The sequence below is a fragment of the Arachis stenosperma genome, chromosome 4, assembly GCF_014773155.1.
Source record: "Arachis stenosperma cultivar V10309 chromosome 4, arast.V10309.gnm1.PFL2, whole genome shotgun sequence".
Lineage (NCBI taxonomy): Eukaryota > Viridiplantae > Streptophyta > Magnoliopsida > Fabales > Fabaceae > Arachis > Arachis stenosperma.
In genome coordinates this window covers 142,680,737-142,701,240 of record NC_080380.1, presented here as the reverse complement: position 1 = coordinate 142,701,240, position 20,504 = coordinate 142,680,737, and the positions used below count along the sequence as shown (strand labels likewise).

Genomic DNA, 20,504 nt, shown 5'->3' with positions numbered 1-20,504 from the left:
GTAATATAAGTTGTAGTGGGTTGGGGATTGAGCAGCGTATATTGATGTATTTGTTTTCATACATGTTGATTCCAAGAAAACATAATCATGGAATCTTGTTTAACGAAGATATTTTAGTGCTTTGGGCTATGGTGACTGGAAAGGAGATAAACTGGCCTTATTTTATGGTTCATCATATGCTTGAAATGAAGAAAGGAAAATCAAGTGTTGGTTTAGGATATGCTTGCCATTGGACCAAGATTTTCAAATGGCTTGGAATTGACTTAACTGAAGAGAAAAGTGTTGTCTTGACTAATGTAGCCAAGATTGATGACAGCACTCTAAGACAGATGGGAAGAGATCCGGATGCCCAACAACCTCAGGCTCAAGGGCAACCACAAGACCAGGTGCAAGCACAAACAGAGCCACCCCCACCACCACCCCCTCCTTCGCCAACAATGCAAGATTTGATGGATGAATTGTGAAGCATGAGAGTATATATGGAGGAGCAATTTGCTGATATGAGGCAGCGTCAAGACAGGCAAACGGAAGCTATCAATCGTCAGGGAGAAGCAATTGATAGTCTATGCACTAATCTGGGCATCACAAACCCAAGGGGCATCATCCCAAGGCCTGGACCATGAAGAAATTGTTTTATAGCAATATTCTTGTACAAGCATGCCTTGCTTTGATTTTTACAATTCATATATAGAGTTCTTAAAGGTACTAGGTTTGTTTGAATTGTAAGACCTTCTTGGATGATGGAACCAATTTAGCTAACGGTTTTTTAAGTTTATCTATATTCTTAAGATGCAATCAGGTCTTGAAAACAATGTGTTTGTATGGATTCAATCGATTGTTTTGATAGTGCAATCGATTGAAGTACACTTAAACACTGTTCCAATCGATTGTTTTGTTATTTTAATCGATTGGAGTGCACTTAATTACTGTATCAATCGATTGTTTTCTAAGTGCAATCGATTGAATTATCATCAATTTTAATTTCAATCGATTGCATATAAAACCAATCGATTGATACTGTAATTAAGTGTATTCCAATCGATTAAAATAACAAAACAATCGATTAGAACATTGTGTTTAAGTATACTTCAATCGATTGGTGGGGGCTTGATTTCGCATAGTCAATCTACCAATTTTGAAACTTTTTCTTTAAATGTGATCCGTCTAAGATTATTATTATTATTATTTGCCAAAAGCATGATTTTCGCATAACTCAGTCGATTGGTCATACGATCCAATCGATTGAATGATGAAAAAAAATTGGATTTTTGTAATTCAATCGATTGTTTAGAATTTCCAATCGATTGAATGCTTCAAAACAACCTAGGTCTCACCAAATTCAATCGATTGCTTTTGTGACTCAATCGATTGAATTTACCCAAACAATATGAATTTGCCAATTTCAATCGATTGTAGTGTGTGTGAATTCAAATTCAATCGATTGAAATGATCATTCAATCGATTGGAATGCGATGTATTACGCCTATGTCAGTCTTGTTTTCGTTTTTAAACATTATCATCTTATTCATCTATCTGTTTTATTTTGATTTAGATACTCTAATCTTATCTTTTCCTTAATATTAACATTATAAATTGGTGAATAATCTATCACCAATTATTCAATCCCACCATTAAAATCGTGTATCATTCTCTTTATAAAAAATTTCATTGTTTTTCTTTCGAACATCCATCCATCTACTGAATATCCATTTTTTTTATTTTTTATCCGTCTATTTAATATTCACTTTTTGTTCATCGTTAATTGACAATCACCGTTGCAGCAATCAGCAAAGGTCCAATCAATTTTTTTCATTGTAGTGTTCAGAAAACAATCCATCGTTTTGATTACAAAATCGAGGTAAGTGGATAGAATCTCTAATTTTCCAATTATTCGTTTCGATACTTTATTCGTAAAAATTGATTGTGTAATGAAAATTTTTTTTATCTTTTATTAACTAACAAGATATTGAGAATTACTAAAAAGTGAATAGATGTTTTTATTTTTTATTACTAATTAGCTAGCAATCAGGGACGGACCTAGAGGGGCGAGTAGTGGCCTGAACCCCCCAAATTTTAAGAAATTATACTTATATAAAATTTGTGTTTAAAAATAAAAACAAATATTAGGTAATTTAAAGTTTTATTGTATTATTTTCACTATGTAATAGATTTATGTCTTAATTATTAATTCACTAATATTTTTACCTAACTAATTTAATATCATACCCTCAAGTCTTTGTACCTTTCCAATTAGTTTTTATATAATAATTTCTATATTTATTTTTTTAAAATTATTGTTTTTTTATATTATATATTTAACATTCATATTTTTATATTAATAATAACTTAAGTAGTTATGTTTTGGTAATCACATTATGTACTGTAGATATTATTTTCAAATTTTTTAAAACTTTTGAAAGAATGAATTTTAATTAATAAGTTAGCAAATCCCGTTATAATTATATGGTATTTTATAAATTTGTAATGTACAATTGTTAAAGTTATATCTTATTTATGTAATTATCATATTAAAACTAAAATTGTTGGAAAAAATTATAATTATATGTATCTTAATAAATCTATTAAAAAACTAACTCCAATAACTATATGTTAATTATTTTTTATAGATTAAAAAATTATATAAAAATTGGCACCTCAATATTAAAATCTCTGGATCCGTCCCTGCTAGCAATATACGAATCTATCTATTGTATGTAATGTTATAAGATGGAGTGTACTGATTTTTTTTTCATTGGACATTTTAAGATGTCAGGTATTTACGGACACTAAGATGAATGAGCAATACCAGGAGGACGATGACTTTAACCACAAGAAGAGCTAGTAAGTGACCAAGATATATGGATGAACAGAATGAATTCGAACAAGATTTCAGAGATGAATTTACCGAGGGAGCGTTTTTTTCTGAATCTGATATGTCAGATTATATTGTTGAAGCCGCTTATGCGGTTGACTCCGTGCAAGACATTACATCTTTGAAATTTAGTGAGAATTTTGCGGAGAAAATTGGCAAATACCACTTTTCTACTTTGCAGCTTGCATTTGATTTTTATATGAAGTACTCAAAGTCGAAGGGCTTTAGTGCAAGGAAGAGCAAGACCTTCAAAAATAGTAGTTGCGAGATTTACAGACAAATGTTTGTATGCCATAGGCAAGGATTCAGGATGGAGAAATATTACACGATGGAAAAAAGGAAGAAGGAGCCTAGATTGGAAACAAGAACTGGATGTGAAGCCCGAATGGATGTTAAATTTGTACTAGAAAGTGGAAGGTGGCATATCTTTTATTTCTCTAACCAACACAACCATGATCTATTGGATACACAATTCAGTGCTATGTTGCCTGCCCACAGAAAAATGTCAGAGGCAGATATTATGCAAATGATGAACATGCTAAAGTCAGGGATCAGCACCTCACAGATATTTGGTCTTCTAGCTAGTCAAGCAGGCGTGTATGAATTTGTTGGCTATGGTCCCAGAGATATGTACAATGAGATTGCTCGGCAAAGGCGTCAAATTCCTGGAGATGCAGCACGAGTGTTGAAGAAGTTAGAGGATATGCGGTTGAAGGATCTCCAATTATATTTCAAGGCATGTCACGATTCAAGAGGTTTGTTACGTAATTTGTTCTGGTCTGATGGGATTAGCCAACTAGACTACCGACTCTTCGGGGATGTTATAGCTTTTGATGCTACGTACAAGAAGAACAAGTATAGTTGTCCATTAGTAATATTCAGCGGGGTTAACCACCACAACCAAACAATTGTTTTTGCTGCTGCGTTAATTACGGACGAAACTACTGATACATATGTTTGGCTCCTGCGTCAGCTCATGTTTGCAATGAGGGGCAAGACCCCGACCTCAATCATAACTGATGGGGCCATGGCGATTAGGAATGCAGTGAGAGATGTATTTCCCGAAGTCAGACATAGATTATGCGCTTGGCACCTTATTCGAAATGCAACTAGCAATGTTGGGAATCCATCGTTTACATCTAAATTTAGAAAAATTATGACAGGAGACTACGAGATTCCCGTGTTTAAGCGTAAGTGGGTTCAGCTTATTGAAGAATTTGGCATTGAGGATAAGCCCTGGGTGATCAACATGTACGAAGAGAAGCATATGTGGGCTACTGCATATCTAAGAGGAAAATTCTTTGCTGGCTTTAGAACTACATCAAGATGTGAAGGTTTACACTCAGTTGTGGGAAGGTATGTGGGGTCGCGGTATGATTTGACAAGTTTTGTAGAGCATTTTCAAAGGTGTGTAGCACACATGCGCTTTAACGAATTTAATGCTGATTATGAATCTACACGTGGGGTGCCCGTCATGCAAACTTGTATAGAGCTGCTAGAGAGATATGCTGCTGAGTTATACACTCATGAGATATTTCTTTTCTTTCGGCCATTTCTCTCCAGAGCTGGATCAATGCGGGTTCTGAACATAGATAATACCGATGATTGCATAAAGTACATTGTGTGTAAGCATGGGAGGCCCGATTTTATGTGGACCGTTGATTTTCGTCAAGAAGAAATGATCTTCATGTGTACCTGTTTACGAATGGAGTCATTTGGTATTCCCTGCGAACATATTGTGAAAGTTCTGGTTGACAGAGACATCCGTGAGATTCCCCGGTCATTGGTATTGGATAGATGGACAAAAAAGGTTAAATCAGCACTCAATGATCCAAGTGGGTTCACCAGGGATGCTGTTGTTATTAGTCGTCAAAGTGCTTTGGTGGAATTTTCTAAACAACTGGCTGCTGTTGCTGCTAAAGTACCAGAGAGATATGAAGAGACACATGATTTAATTATGGGATTGTACTCATCTTACAAGGCTGCAGACGAAGGAGATAATCAACCTCACTCAGGTGTAGCTAGAAGTAGCAATCCGTATGTGCATCCAACCACTGGAGGCTCAGAACAGCCATCTAAGAAGAAGAAGCGGCAACGTTGTAGTGTTTGTCAAATGGAAGGACATAAGAAGACAACATGTCCTTGGCAAAAGGACATTGACAACAACGTTATAGAAAATGAAGCAATCGGTTCGGACGATGGAGACATGTGTACCGAAGCGACGGCTGAGTTAGATAGTGATAGTTAGCAACCTCCATAAACTTTAATGTTTTTGGGTAGAAAATCAGTTTCGTAACTGTATTTTTTCTTTTTTACTATATTGATGAGACTTTATACATTCTTCCAATAGTCGTGCTTATGCTTTCTAGGTGTAATGAGATTTTATTAATATTTTTTGTCTATTTAGAATTATCGTAATTAGTATTCAACTGTTGTTTAGTGCTGCCGTGCTGGCTACTTATATATATTAATTATTTGATAACTCATAATCAAAGTTCTGAAAACCGGACCGGACCGTCCAGTCGATTCCGGTTCAATTGAAAACCAGCAATGTAAGCGATCTGGTCCTTCATTTATAACCGTTCGAAACAAAACCGCTGAAAAACCTCTGAATCGGCTGAGAACCGGTCGGGTGGACCGGACCGGTAACCGGCCGGTTCAGAAAAAACGACGCCGTCTCTTAATTAAAAAAAAAAACAAAAAAACTGGATCCACTCCATGTCTCCACCCAAACCCCCCTTTCCCAATCATTCATTTATTTCATTTCACTATTCACTCCCTGGAGAACTCTGAAGCAAAGGAACCCTAGCCCTCCATCGTCGCCGCCGCCGTTTCCAGTTCCTCAGCGCCGCCGCCGTCTCCAGTTCCTCAGCACCGCCGCTTCTTCCTCTTCCCAGTGTCCGGAACCCAGTAAATCGACAGGTCCTCGACGGCTCTTCATCTTAACTCACCAAACCAAAACCCTAGGTTCTCTCTGCATTTTGCAACGGTTCTGCCGCAGTGTTGCCGCCGTCCGTGCTGTCGGCGCCGTCCGTGGCCTGGCCCTCTCTTGTAGCTCGGCGTCCTGCTTTCCCGTCATCCGTCCGACCTCCGTGGCTATCTCTGTTTTGTTGGCTTGGAGCAACTTGCTGCCGTATCGCCGCTCGCCGTCGTCTCCCGGGTAGCCGTCGTCTCCCTGGTCGCCGTCCGTGCCTCCATCGAAGGTTAGTGTCTAGGGCTTTTTTGTTCGTGTCTCCGTCTTCTCTCCCCAGAGCCTCTGTTTGTTGATTTTTAATGTGAAATTGTGAAATTGATAATTTTTGCTGATTTTGTGCTGCTGCTCTTTCTTTGACTTCTGAAATTTTGGATAACATTTTCTTGCTGCTACTAACAGTGATTAGGGATTAGGGATTAGGGATTACTTGTTCTCTGTTTGTAATGTTTGTTGAAATTTCAAGTTTAGTGTGATTAGGGATTACTTGTTGCTGTTTGAAATTTCAGGTTTAGTGTGATTAGGGATTAGTTGTTGCTGTTTGGTACTTGCTGCTGCTGTTTTAGTGTTTTTTAACTTGACTCAACTGTTTTTGAATTTTTGTTGATAGATTTATCGATTTTAGTATTTAGGGTGATTATTTGTTGCTGTATTTTAATTTTTGTTGCTGATTGTTCGTGATTTCTGGCTCTTTTTAGTATATTGTGCTGATTGTAAGTGATTTCTGGCTGTGTGAATGTTCTTATTTCTGGCTCTGTGAGTGTTGTTTTGTTTTTGTTTTAAGGCCCTATTCTGTGCTCAGTTTTCATTTTGTAGGAAACTATTTGACGTATATAAGAATTAAGAAGGAAGATTATCCCAACAGCTACTCTGTTGATTGATTCGAGTCCCCCACAAGCTTGAAGATAGGAACCCGTCATCAATGGTTTGTTTATGGCATTGCATTAAAATATTAGCGTAGTTTGTTTGTTTGTTTATTCATTGAACTTCCACAAAAATCACTTGTTTATGATCCCCTTTTGTCCAGAATAAACAGTTCTTGAGTCCTTGCTTAGCTTTATGTCAGGTGGATTATGTGCTGTTAACTTGTACAAGCTTAAGATTTCTCCTTTAATGTAGTATATGCAGGCTAATTTTGAATTGGTATAATTATACCACAAAGTTATACCAAAGGAACTGGATTGATAGAAAGATCTTTATCAAAAGCTATAATTATACTTTAATATTGATCTTTAATATAGATTGCAACAACCACATACACAAACAGATCAAACAATCTGTCTCATATAAGGAAGGGTAGAAAAACGGCTGATGAGAAATTTTAATACTATACATACATATTTCACAATATTTCACAATAATAATATACTTGAATTAATCATTCTACTTATATGACAAGATCAATTTGCTTTCTTGGTGGGATTAGCAATTGGTTGCTTACAATTAATGACATTCTAGCTATTAGTATGTAGCTAGCTTCTTTAGTTTTTCCATTTCAATTATAATCCACTAACGTTCATTAAATTGAAGTAGCTAAGTATGAAAATAATTCGGTTATAATTCGGTTGTAACGAACTAAGATTCGGGTTTTAAAACTAATCAGTCACAAATATAAATAACGATTACAAGAATTTATTTTCATAAACACGATTAAAATGGATAAATTTAAGGTTGGAGTAGAACAAAAATGTGTTTTCATTTTTTCTACTTTAAGTTTTTTTCATAATTTTAGAAACAAGAAGTAACAAAATAATATTATTTTCTTAATAAGTAAGAGAACATCGTCATGGTTTTATTTTGCTTTATTTATTTACAAATTTATCACTTATAGTTTGAAATAATATTTGTATGGGATGGTTGTTAAAATAATGTTTGTATGAGATGGTTATTGAAATAATCAATGGGAATGACATTAAAAATATGTGTTTTTAAAATAAATTAAACTAAAACTCCATACGGTGCATAGAAATAGAGTAAAATTGAGAAAAGTAACGAAGCAATACATTTCTATTTAAGAAGTCATTTAAAGAAATTCGCAAGAAGTACATCCACTAACTCTAACAAATAAATACGCACTAACCAAAGTATTACACTCTATCTAGATTAATTATAAGAACTGTGCATATTCCAAAACTCCTCGACCGATGCTATAATCTGTGGCTTCTTATAGTTGATCCGACTCCGGAGTATATGCACCGCGGTTATCATGCAAATATCGTGATCATCAAGCTAGAAATTATACATTATGAATTAGTACCAAAAAATAGGGATTAAATATTAGAAATTTGTTTTATAAATGCTCACCTTATTGTTACCATATGGCTTAAATTCATAAGTCATATCCATCCACTTCATCACCCAAGTTGCAGAGTTCAAGCTTGAGGAACATTGAGGTATATCTTCTGGTCTTTCAATTTTGTAGTCATGAAATTTTTTATTATACTCTTGAATGCCATCATCCTTGTAAAAATTCGACGTGATGACTTGCTCCAGTACGTGTGCCTGATTTCATTTCACTGGTTAAATAATAAAAACAGAATAAGATCTAATAAGCTTATGTAAATTTTTTCACGGACTTACTAGTGTCTTCATAACACGTTCACGATAGCGAATTCTGTCATCATTAAAATGGGTGTCCATGTGATAAATTGTATGCTCGCAAACCGATATTACCATTAGATACCAGTGGTCATCCTCTTGAATAGGAACGTATATCTAAACCATAAAAATTTGCCCCTCGGTTATGTATGCTGATAATGGAAAACTGTATCCAACAATGAATCTTAAGAAAAAATTCTTACAAATTTTAAATCAGCAGTAGGTTGCATAAATTTATAAATGTAGTCTTCCATCTTCTTTAAATCTTTCTTGTTGAAGACATCAACCTAGTTCATTAATGCAAACCAATATAGTCTTTAGTACATGATAAAGAAGTATAGTTCTATATCAGCATTACATTTGTAACTAAAGATAAATGAACTTATCTTTTCAGGGTTATAGAACATACCACAAATCTCGGTGGAAGTTGCCATGTTGTCTTGAAACTTACATCAGATTGATCATCAGTGCATTTCAATGCCGCTAATTCAAGAATCTGGATCACAATCCAAATATATATTAAGAGATCATGCCCAGAACCGAACGTAGATTAACTAATAGATTACTTCTGTACCTTATCAGTAATGGGTCTGTCAGGTATGAAATGTGCAAAGTCTGATCTAGTTGCTCTGATTGTATTTGTTACGACAAGTTCTTCACTGTATCCATTAAAAACCGAAACACATTAGATTGGCCCTCATTCATCGACAACAAAGATAATATCAAATTAACTTACGATGGATCTAGCGATGCTGAAAATATATATGCACAGGCCTTTATCTGATCTTCCAAAAGACGCATGGTTGGAGTTGGCATAAATTGACACTGCATTGACTACAAATTTTAATACAAAGTATTAGCAATTCATCACTAAATGTAATAATTAGCAGTGCCCATAAGAAACTATATTTAAGTGGTAATTACGCTGGTAATGGAAAAGAAATAAACAGCTCTTCTATAGTCTTTTGTGGGTTGGCTCAGTGCATAAGACGCCTTCGATTTATTGACTGATTTGGGCTCAATCTTTGGCTTTCTAATTCCGCCTGGGTGAGTGAACGGTAATTTTTTCTGCGTCCCCATAATGCTCTTACCCTAAGAAAAAAAACAGTTTCAGTATATTCTTATTATCATGTTAAGAATATCAAATAATAAGAGTTATGAAATTTTACTATACATGCATATACCTTTGACATATTTTTCTTTTTTGGTGCGGATCTTATAGTTGGAGATACTGGTTTGTCCATATTGATCTTGATGTGGAACGGATCATCGTGGGTGAAAGACATATGATCCAGTACAGTAAGATCATCCTCATCGTTTGATATAGCCGTATGAATATCAATAGCTGAACTCTTAGCCTTCAATCTTGAGATTGGATGTGTGTTTTGTACAGAGAGCTTGGTCGGAGTCTCGGAATCATTGTTCAGACTGAGTTGTGATATCATTGTCTCAATGCGGCTTACAGATTCAAGGATTTTATCAATTATTACGTCCCGAGCAATGTTACAACTCTCATTGACTGCAAAAAAGAATGGTAAAGAAGTTATAATATATAACTTATTTAACATCATATATATTAATTACTGTTTGTCACATCAAATTAGCTCCATGCTAGAGAGGACATTGTCCACTTTACTAGACAATTCTTGAACTTTATTTAGATTCTCGCTTTGAATAACATCGTCAAAAATAACTTGGTCATCCTGTAGAAAATAAAAAACATAAAATTTTAAATTACTCGTAATACATTATACTAGAAATTAAAAACCCATTAAGTCTTACCTTAGCACTAGGAATTGTAGTTCCAAGTTGGTCACCAAAATCAACTTTGATAACATCACAGTCCAGTGACATATTCTGTGTGTTACATGCATCATTGGAGACCCCTACTATATCTTCTTTAGAAAGAGTATCCATAATTATTATCAACGGAAGAATATATTACGAGTAGACTTAGTTGAAAGGCAAATATTTAAAATAATTTGTCAACGTATAAAAATTTAGTCGGCTTGAACACATATATATACCCAAAAAAGATAACAAAATTTTAATTCTATCTTTTTAAAATTTTTTAAATCAACAGAATAATCTTAAAACTCTTTAAGATATCTTATCTTTTAATTAAAAACAAATACATTTCAAATTTTAAATTAATTTCTATTTCCAATTTAAGAAATTAAATTTGAAGAATTCATATAATTATATCTTATCTATAATTATTTTTAAGTAGATAAATAATAATAATAATAATAGACGCATTAGATTAATAACTAAATAAAACAAGATTCAAAACTGGTAGATAGGCCACCAATCGATTGAAATAATAAAAGATGATACTTTAATCGATTGCACTTAGAAAACAATCGATTGAAGCAGTAACTAAATCGACTCCAATCGATTACTATAACAACACAATCGATTGAATGAGAGGTGTGTGTATTATTCAATCGATTGCATTAAAATCCAATCGATTGAAATAGTATATATAAGAGTACTCCAATCGATTTCACTGAAAATTCAATCGATTGCAATAGAAATAAATCGATTGCATTAGAAAATGAGTTTACAACAATCGATTTTACTACCTTTTCAATCGATTGGTTTCCATACACATCTGATTGCAAGCATTCTTCAATCAATTTAATACAAGAACTGATTGCAGATCTACATGCATAGCTAATACTTTAAAAACAAAACAAGCTGATCAATAACTTATGCTTCTGTTGCAATAGTAGCAGCATCAAACATACCTAGACTCTCAAAAGTGAAATTACACAATGAACAATAGTATGACTCTCAAAAGTGAAATGACACATTTCATGATACAGTGAAGATAACACCTAGATTTTGTCCTACATTTTTTGTAACTCAATGTATTAACTCCCATCCAAGCATCAATGGAGATCATAGGATGATGTGGAATTCTAGATAATAATTTCTTCATGGTCCAGGCCTTGGGATGATGCCCCTTGGGTTTGTGATGCCCAGATTAGTGCATAGACTATCAATTGCTTCTCCCTAACGATTGATAGCTTCCGTTTGCCTGTCTTGACGCTGCCTCATATAAGCAAATTGCTCCTCCATATATACTCTCATGCTTCGCAATTCATCCATCAAATCTTGCATTGTTGGCGAAGGAGGGGGTGGTGGTGGGGGTGGCTCTGTTTGTGCTTGCACCTGGTCTTGTGGTTGCCCTTGAGCCTGAGGTTGTTGGGCATCCGGATCTCTTCCCATCTGTCTTAGAGTGCTGTCATCAATCTTGGCTACATTAGTCAAGACAACACTTTTCTCTTCAGTCAAGTCAATTCCAAGCCATTTGAAAATCTTGGTCCAATGGCAAGCATATCCTAAACCAACACTTGATTTTCCTTTCTTCATTTCAAGCATATGATGAACCATAAAATAAGGCCAGTTTATCTCCTTTCCAGTCACCATAGCCCAAAGCACTAAAATATCTTCGTTAAACAAGATTCCATGATTATGTTTTCTTGGAATCAACATGTATGAAAACAAATACATCAATATACGCTGCTCAATTCCCAACCCACTACAACTTATATTACCTCTAGCATCCATTTGTGGATTCTCATATTGTAAACTCTGCAAACCAACTAATCTGTTGTATTCACCCCATTCCTCATCTGCGGCAATACCACCAGTAAATTTTGCCCCATGATAAACTAGACTCCATTGTTCAGCTAGTTCTTGCAAAGTAACTCTATAATGCTGTTTCCCTAAATCAAACTCAATCAGCGGCATTACCTCACCCTCTTCATCAGGTTCAGGAACAACATAATTCAAAGTACTATAAACAGCCCTAACCAAGTGCGGGTAATACTCATCCCTAGTTTGTACAAAATCAACTAAGTGCTGTGTTTGCAATGCATTCAACACCAAATTAAAATGTCTATCCTGAGGGAACTCGGCTGTTATGTACCTGGGAGGAACAATTGGCCTTGACTCGAACTTCTTCACATAGTTTTTCAGTGCCCTTTGAGACGGCAGCCACCTTGCCATGTAATGTGATGAAGCAACCAGTCTGGCGGAAGCAGAGCTTTCTCCCTCAACCCTGGCTCTTTTGGTGTTCTTAGTTCTTGCCATTTTGGAGATACTGGTTTTGTGGGTTTTGTAAGGAATTGGTTGAGGTTTAATAATACGTATGTAGGACGGAGTGGATGTTGGTGAGATTGGAGAAGAAGAGAGAAGAAGATGAAGCTTTCTGGTTCGATGAGAGAAGAGAGAGGTGCAGAAATGGGGGTTCGAATCTTTTAAAACGTTACTTCTAATTCAATACGCATGGTTTGGGTTTAATATATAGCGATTTTGAAATTGCAATCGATTGGATTACAATACCAATCGATTGAATTCTGAAAAAAACACATTTAGGACACTTCCCAATCGATTGAAGTTTCAAACCAATCGATTGAATTAGAAGTTACGTGCAAAGTTCAATCGATTTTTAGCCGGAACCAATCGATTGAATATTGAAACCAATCGATTGTTTGGAAGAATTCAATCGATTGAAAATCATAAACAATCGATTGAATTACATAAATTTCACATTTAATTCATTGTTCAATCGATTGGTTACTTTGACCAATTGATTGATTTATGCAAAACCATGCTTACCAGGAATATACAATCGATTGTTTAGTGATAAACTGAAATCCAATCGATTGGGTTAAATTTCAATCGATTGGTTCGATAGTCCAATCGATTGGATTTCAGCGAAACACGATTTCATGACTCCTCAGGAACGTCTCGGATCGAATGTAATATTTTAATCAATTGGGATCCATGGAGGATATAATTGTTGTTGTTTTTGCAAATGATTGTTAATGAACATGATAGATTTATGATAAATAAATAATTTATAAAATAAAAAATAGTTTCTATAATTAAATAAAATATAAGGGGTTAATTTGCAATTAAAAATAGTTCAAGGACTACATAGCAATTGATAAAAAAACTCTAAAAACATGTTTTCTACTTGGACCACTAAGTAGTCCAAAGGTTCCTGGACCACCGAATTTTAATTTTCGCTTGGAGTGTGTTTGCCAAATACGTTTATCTATCCCCTCCCCCCCTTTTTTTTAATTTTAATTTTTATACAGCTAGTATTATATATTGTGTCATGCATGCATGTACAAATAAATTATGCACAACATGCATGTTTGATGTATGTTTAATATTTAACATACTTAATTAACTTGGGTTGGTCGAGTAGTCAGTTCATTCGTCCGCTTAAATAAGTGTTGGGGGTTCAAATCCAACTTTGTACATACAACAAATGGAACTCAGATCTGCGACGAATTAGTCTTTGATCTATCGGATTGGAGGATATTGTGGAAAACAAAAAAAAATATTTAACATACTTTTATGTAAAATAATTAGAATTTAATTTTAATAAATTAATAATATAAATAATTTTACATGATCATTTAATTAAATTTATGTATTTAGATAAATTAACAATATATTATGATGACAAATATCAGTTCGGCTTTGAATAAATAACCCAAATGATTAGTATAGTTTGATACTTTGATCTGTATGTTAATGACGTATGTAAAAAATTCAGAATATAAAAGCTCATGATGAAAACCTAATTAAGTAACGTTGAATGAGAGTGCTAGGCTTATGCTAATTCAGAGCCAAGAAAGGAAAAGAATGATAACATTCTTTATATTAATAATCGAATCTATTCTATTATATAAAAATTGGATGTCTGCATTTAATGATGGAACTGACGTGACATACTTCGAAAAGTGTTTTTCAAATTAATTATTTTAATTCATTTAATACAATTTATTGCAATGACTTAATTATTTCACCTAATTGATTTGATTAAATATTTAAATATCAATATAATTTATTATAATTTATATTATTTAATTAATTACACTACATTAATTATAATCGTTATATTAGTGAATTGATTTTTTCCTTTATGAAGTCTAAAATAAAATAAATAATTTATTATTTATTCTAATTAAATTCATTAAATTTAATTATATATTATATATGAATTAATGTTAATTTATAAATTATTTTATATTATAATATTCAATCAAATAAATTGTAAATTACTTTAAATTATATACGCATGGAAAAATGAATTTAAATGTGATTTATATAATATAGATATTATTTAATTAAGAACGATGTATTTTTAAGTGTTTTAATATGATTAATTATACCAACTAATTGATTTGATTAGATATTTAAATATTAATATAATTTATTATAGTATATAATACTTGATTAATTTTACTACATTAATTGTAATTCTTTATATTAGTTAATTAGTTTATTCATTTATAAAGTCTGAAATAAAATAAATAATTTGTTGTTTATTCTAATTGAATTTATTAAATTTAATTATATTATATATAAATTAAAGATAATTTATAAATGACCTTATTTCCTTAGCCTTTTATATTTTGTGGATTGTTAAATTTTAAGTTTTATATTTCCGTAAGCAAAAGTAATATAAGGCAATACTTTCTTTATTTTAAATGTAATTATTCTATATATTATTAACTAATATCATTATATTTGATTTATTAAAAATATAAAATAATTTTATATAACAAATTATTAATTAAACTCATTCTAAAACGTAAGTAAAATAAATTAATTTTTTAGATGGCCCAATGTAGATCCATGATTTATACAATAATCAAACAAAGCATAAAACGTGAATTATGATAAAAAGAGAATAAAAAAGTAGGGCTCACACCATGTTGATTTGTTTGCCTCCATTGCATCTTAACAAAATATGGGCCTACGGAGACTAATCCCGATTCCAAGTTGGACAGATAGAAAACCTATTCGAATCTCATACAATTAATTTCAACCCGCACCCAAAGTTCTCTTTTAATCTTTTTGGATCTTCTCTCTCCTAGCAAGCAAGCATATACGCCAGCAATAGAAAACGGCGTATATGCTTTTAAATTTTTGTTTTTAAATTTTAGAGTGTGATACTACATGTTGTGGAAGCAAAATTATAAGTACTGTATTTTATGTTTTAATACTTTTGATCATGTGGAATTACAAGTGAAATTATAGAAAATAGTAACAATAATTCTGACAAATGGCTGGCATTCTAGAAATTAAAATTTGAAGTAATAAAAAAATATTATTATATACACGTGAATAAATTATATCACCAGTTTTTTTTATTGTAAATTCTATGTTATTCAACAATTAATTAATTAATATATAATTTCAAGCTATATTTTTGTTATTATATAATACTTTTTATTATTTTATATTTGCAATAAATATTTTTTGTATAGCTCATTGCTAAAATAAAAAATTTTATTAATTAATTAGGTTCACAGTAGATTATAGTTATTTTTTTAAATCTAATGACTTTTTTTGTTACTTTCCATTCGATAATTTTTCTGTCATGTATAATTATACAACTCATTTAAGCAATGATTATTGTACATAGATACCAATATTTTACAGAACATTATGTACGGTATCAGGCTCTTGATAAATCCAGATGTTCCTGAGGCTGTGATGCTTCGAAAAAGGTATTGTACAAATATTGTGAATTATTTATGGTTGTGCATATTGACTGTATTTTTATGGTGTTGTGATTGATAAGTAGCGTGTATATAGAGAGATCTCGCAGTACCTGTCTGTGCTTTCTGGCAAACCGGCGTATGTTAATAAAGATGAAGTTTTATATTCCACTGAGAGGAAGACAATAAAGGAGTTACGTGCGGCTGCGGATGTGAGTGCCTTATAGAAAACTACTTTTTTATGTTTGGTTCATTGTTTATTTTTTTTTTACTTTCAAACTGTTCCTATGTAGGTTGGATTCTATGTTATTCTGACCACTGTTCTTGATGTTGAACATGTTCTAAGTTGGTGGTATAAATCTTGTGTTTGTAGCGTGAAGGCAGAAGCTAATGCGGATACATACTTCTGCGATGGCTATAATAAGGACGTGAATAATGTTTTTAATAGGTACGACTCTAATTGGACTTATTTGTGCAATCTTTTCATAAAAAAGTAATATAGTTATGTAATTAATTATGTCTCTTTTTAATTTATTTAGCAATATCTAGCTTAATACCAACAATTAGTAGACAATAAGAGAACAATTTATTAAAAATAAAAACTCCTTTAATTGATGGAAATATTGTCTATCCACAAAGAAAAATTGTCAAAATGAGATGGAGTGCATAGAAAAAATTCATATACCTACAACAATTTTATACCAAAGTCTCCTCTACTAGACTAAAATCTAGAAAACTGATAAGTCTAAAAAAATTATGTTTGAGCATTTAAATTGTGTTGAATATGATTTTTATGATTTTATTGTAACTAAAGGGTGACAGACCCAGTGTTAGTTGATGTTTTTGAATAAAAAAAGGTGGTATAAGTTGAATTTGTTTATTTTAGATGGTACTGCTACAACAACTTTTGTTGTGTTTGATAAGGAGACCGCAACTCTATTCGGACGAACCTGTACTGAGATGGTGAAAGAGTTAAATGTATGTGATTTCTGTTGTTAACCATTTGAATGGTTATGATGATTCAATGTCGGATGTGAATATATAAGATAATTTTATACCATCCTCAGAAACTTTAGACGGTTGTAAAAATTTTATCTGTATGTTTATTTGCATCTTTGTGTACATCATGGACTAAATTACATCGGTATGACAATTGAGTATCTAAAGGGAGTTCATTCAGAAAATGTGTGGGATATAAAAAATCCTATTTATCAATGTCAACACTGTAAAGCATGGATGTGGTCTAAAGAAAGGCTTGCTAAATTCAAATAGTCGCCCCAATCAAAGTTTTTATTATGTTGTATGGAAGGAAAGATCGAGTTTTCTCTACTTTCTGTGCCTCCTGATGAGCTCATTCAGCTTCATACTAGAGGAGATCAAAGAAGTATTCATTTCCTAAAAAATATAAGGGCATTTAATTCAATGTTTTGTTTTACACCAATGACCGAAAAAATTGACCGTGGGGTAAACAATGGGATTGCTCTTCCAATTTTTAAGCCTCGGTTCAAAACTACCATAGCATTGGTAGCTTACTTCCTTCGGATAGTCTGCGACCAACTATTGCCTAGCTATATATCTATAACACAGAAAATAAGATTGATAATCGGATAGGCACACTTCGGTAATTTTCATGCAACCAATCAAATATTTTAGTTATTTTTTATATGTGAGAGAAAATAACATAAAATTTATTATTTTTTTGCAGTTCCAATGAAGCTATAAATGAGCGGGATAAGAAAATTGTGGCAATATTAAGAAACATGCTAGACAAATATAATAGTTTGGCAAAGAGTTTTCGCTATGCGAGAGATAGGTACCAACAGAAAAATTGCACAAACATAAAGTTTAAGTTGATTAGTAAAAGGACTACATATGGCAGGACATACAACTTGCCATTTGCATCTAAAGTGGCTGCATTGATTGTTGGCGATGTCGAACAACTAAGCAAAGATAGAGATATTATTATAAAGAGTCAAACTAGAAAGCTTCAACAGATTGATGTTTTTCACCCATCTTATTTAGCCTTGCAATATCCATTGTTGTTTTTGTATGGAGAGGATGAATTTTGTTTAGGTATTGCAACATCAGATTCTATCTCCGCTAGGCCCACAAAGAAAAATAAAACAATCACTTTGCGACAATTATTTGCTTTTCAACTACGTACAGAAAATGATGGGTGAATTTCCATTAATTCTAATATCAAAGAAATTATTCCAACAGTTTCTGGTAGATGCCTATACAATGGTGAAATCAGAGAGGTTAAAATCTTTTAGGTGTAAACAAACACTTGAGGGTTGACAAATACAAATGTCTACATGAAAGTCTTATAAATGGGAATGTAGATGCTGCAAGGCTTGGCAAAAAAATCATTCTTTCCTTTACTTTTACCGGTGGACCTAAGTACATGATGAATAACTGTAAAGATGTATTTGTAATTTGCAAATATACAGGATATCCTAACTCTTTTATCACTATGACCTGTAACCCTGAATAGGATGAGATAAAAAGAGAAGTGACTCCCATTGAATTAAAGGCAGAAGATCGCCCTGATATGTTGTGTCGAGTTTTCAAGATCAAACTTGATGGTTTGATTGATGACGTAAAAGAGGAAAAAATCTTTGGCAAAATTTTAGGATGTAAGTCTGTGTTTATGCAACACCTTATTAAAATCTTATGTTGTAATATTTTGCTCATTTGTCTTTTCAATTTTTATATGTTTGCACTATAGAGTTTCAAAAGAGAGGACTTCCGCATGCACATATCCTTTTATTCATGAGTAACGAGTTCAAGCTACAAACACCAGATGACATAGACAAACATATAACAACTGAGATTTCTGATTAAAATGAAATGCCAAATCTACATGGAACTGTTCAAAATTACATGGTACATGGTCCATGTGGTCTGTACAATAAGAATTCACCTTGCATAAAGAATGGATCATGTTCAAAGTTTTATCTCAAAGAGTTTAGACAGCAAACACTCATTGATTAAGTCAGATTTTCTAAATATAGGCATACTGATAACGGTCGAACAGTGAAGAAAATGGAATGTGTACTAGACAATAAGTTCATTGTTCCTTATAATCCAGAATTGTTGCTCAAGTTTAGGTGCCACATAAATGTGGAATACACATGTCAAACAAGTTCTATTAAGTATTTGTTTAAGTATGTACACAAGGACAATGACCATGTAACAACTACCCTATACAACACTGGTGATTCGTTAGAAGCCACACAAGTTGTTGACGAAATTAAGAATTACTACGATTGTATAGGTACATTTCGGCATGTGAGGCAGTCTGGTTTATTTGGATATGAAATCCAAAAGAAAGAACCATTTGTGATTAGACTTCTATTCCATTTGGAGGATGAGCAACATGTGGTTTATAGTGAAACTTCTCATGTGAATGATATCGTCGAAAGAGCAATATCTCAAGTCTATGTTTTTGGGATGGATGGCGACAAACATGTCATATCCCTATACTCGAAGTCTGACTTATGCTGAGTTTCTAACCAAGTTTGTTTGGAAGGACGACGCTTTAAAGTGGTTTTCTTGAAAGCAAGGCTTCACAATTGGAAGGTTGACTCATGTATCTTTAGGTAATGACGTGTTTATATTCAATTTTGATCTTATTTATTTGATGATTTAAATTTAAAATCTTAACAGCATATACCCCACGTCCATTTTATTCGATTTATCTATACTAGACAATAAATATTCAAATAACTTTTTGCAGTTATAATTTGTAGATTATACAATTTTAGAATTGTCCTATATTTTTTAGAAAAATTAATCTTATACGGATGTGTAGCTACATAATAATTGAAATCGCATAGCCTAATTCATTTAGCAATTTAAAAATGGGATTTTAACCAAGTTTTTTGTAGCAAATACCGAAGAATATTACCAACGACTTCTCTTGAATACTTAAAGAGGATGTATGAATTTTTGAGATATAAGAATAGTAGGAGGAACAATTTATGCTACGTATAGAGATGCATGCTTCGTCCTTGGACTCTTGCAAGATGACAGAGAATTCATGGATGAAATTAAGAAAGCATGCTCGTGGGTCTCAGGATCATATGTTAGAAGGTTATTTGTCATTCTATTAACATCCAACAATATCTCAAGACCAGAACATGTCTGAGATAGATGTTGGCATGAACTCTCAAATGATATTTCCTATCGATAGAAAACCGTGATGAACATGAGGGGTAAGTTTTTATAATTTCAATTATAAAAGTTCTTTATTATTGATCATTTTCAGTTTGGTTGAATTTTCACAGTATCGTATAATATGCAGAGTTAACCATGTCAGATGATGAGATTAATTAGTTGTGCTTAATGGATATAGAAAAGATCTTACATTCCTATGGTAAAACCTTTAAAGACTATCCTCCTATGCCTTTAGCAACTGAAGTTGATAGTTCTTTGTTAATCAAAAGGGTTATCAGGGAAGAGCTAAACTTTAACAGGGATGATTTAAAGAAAAATGCCTCAAACATGTTAGCCATCACAACACCTA

The 20,504-nt window shown here is 32.8% G+C and overlaps 1 protein-coding gene across 1 annotated transcript; it reads left to right on the top strand.

Annotated features, from left to right (window-relative positions):
- Positions 1–2,858: 2,858 nt before the first annotated feature.
- Positions 2,859–5,120, top strand: LOC130975761 (protein FAR1-RELATED SEQUENCE 5-like). The gene has a single exon (XM_057900500.1). It carries the CDS (start codon positions 2,859–2,861, stop codon positions 5,118–5,120), a length of 2,262 nt encoding a protein of 753 aa, XP_057756483.1.
- The last annotated feature ends 15,384 nt before the right edge of the window (positions 5,121–20,504 follow it).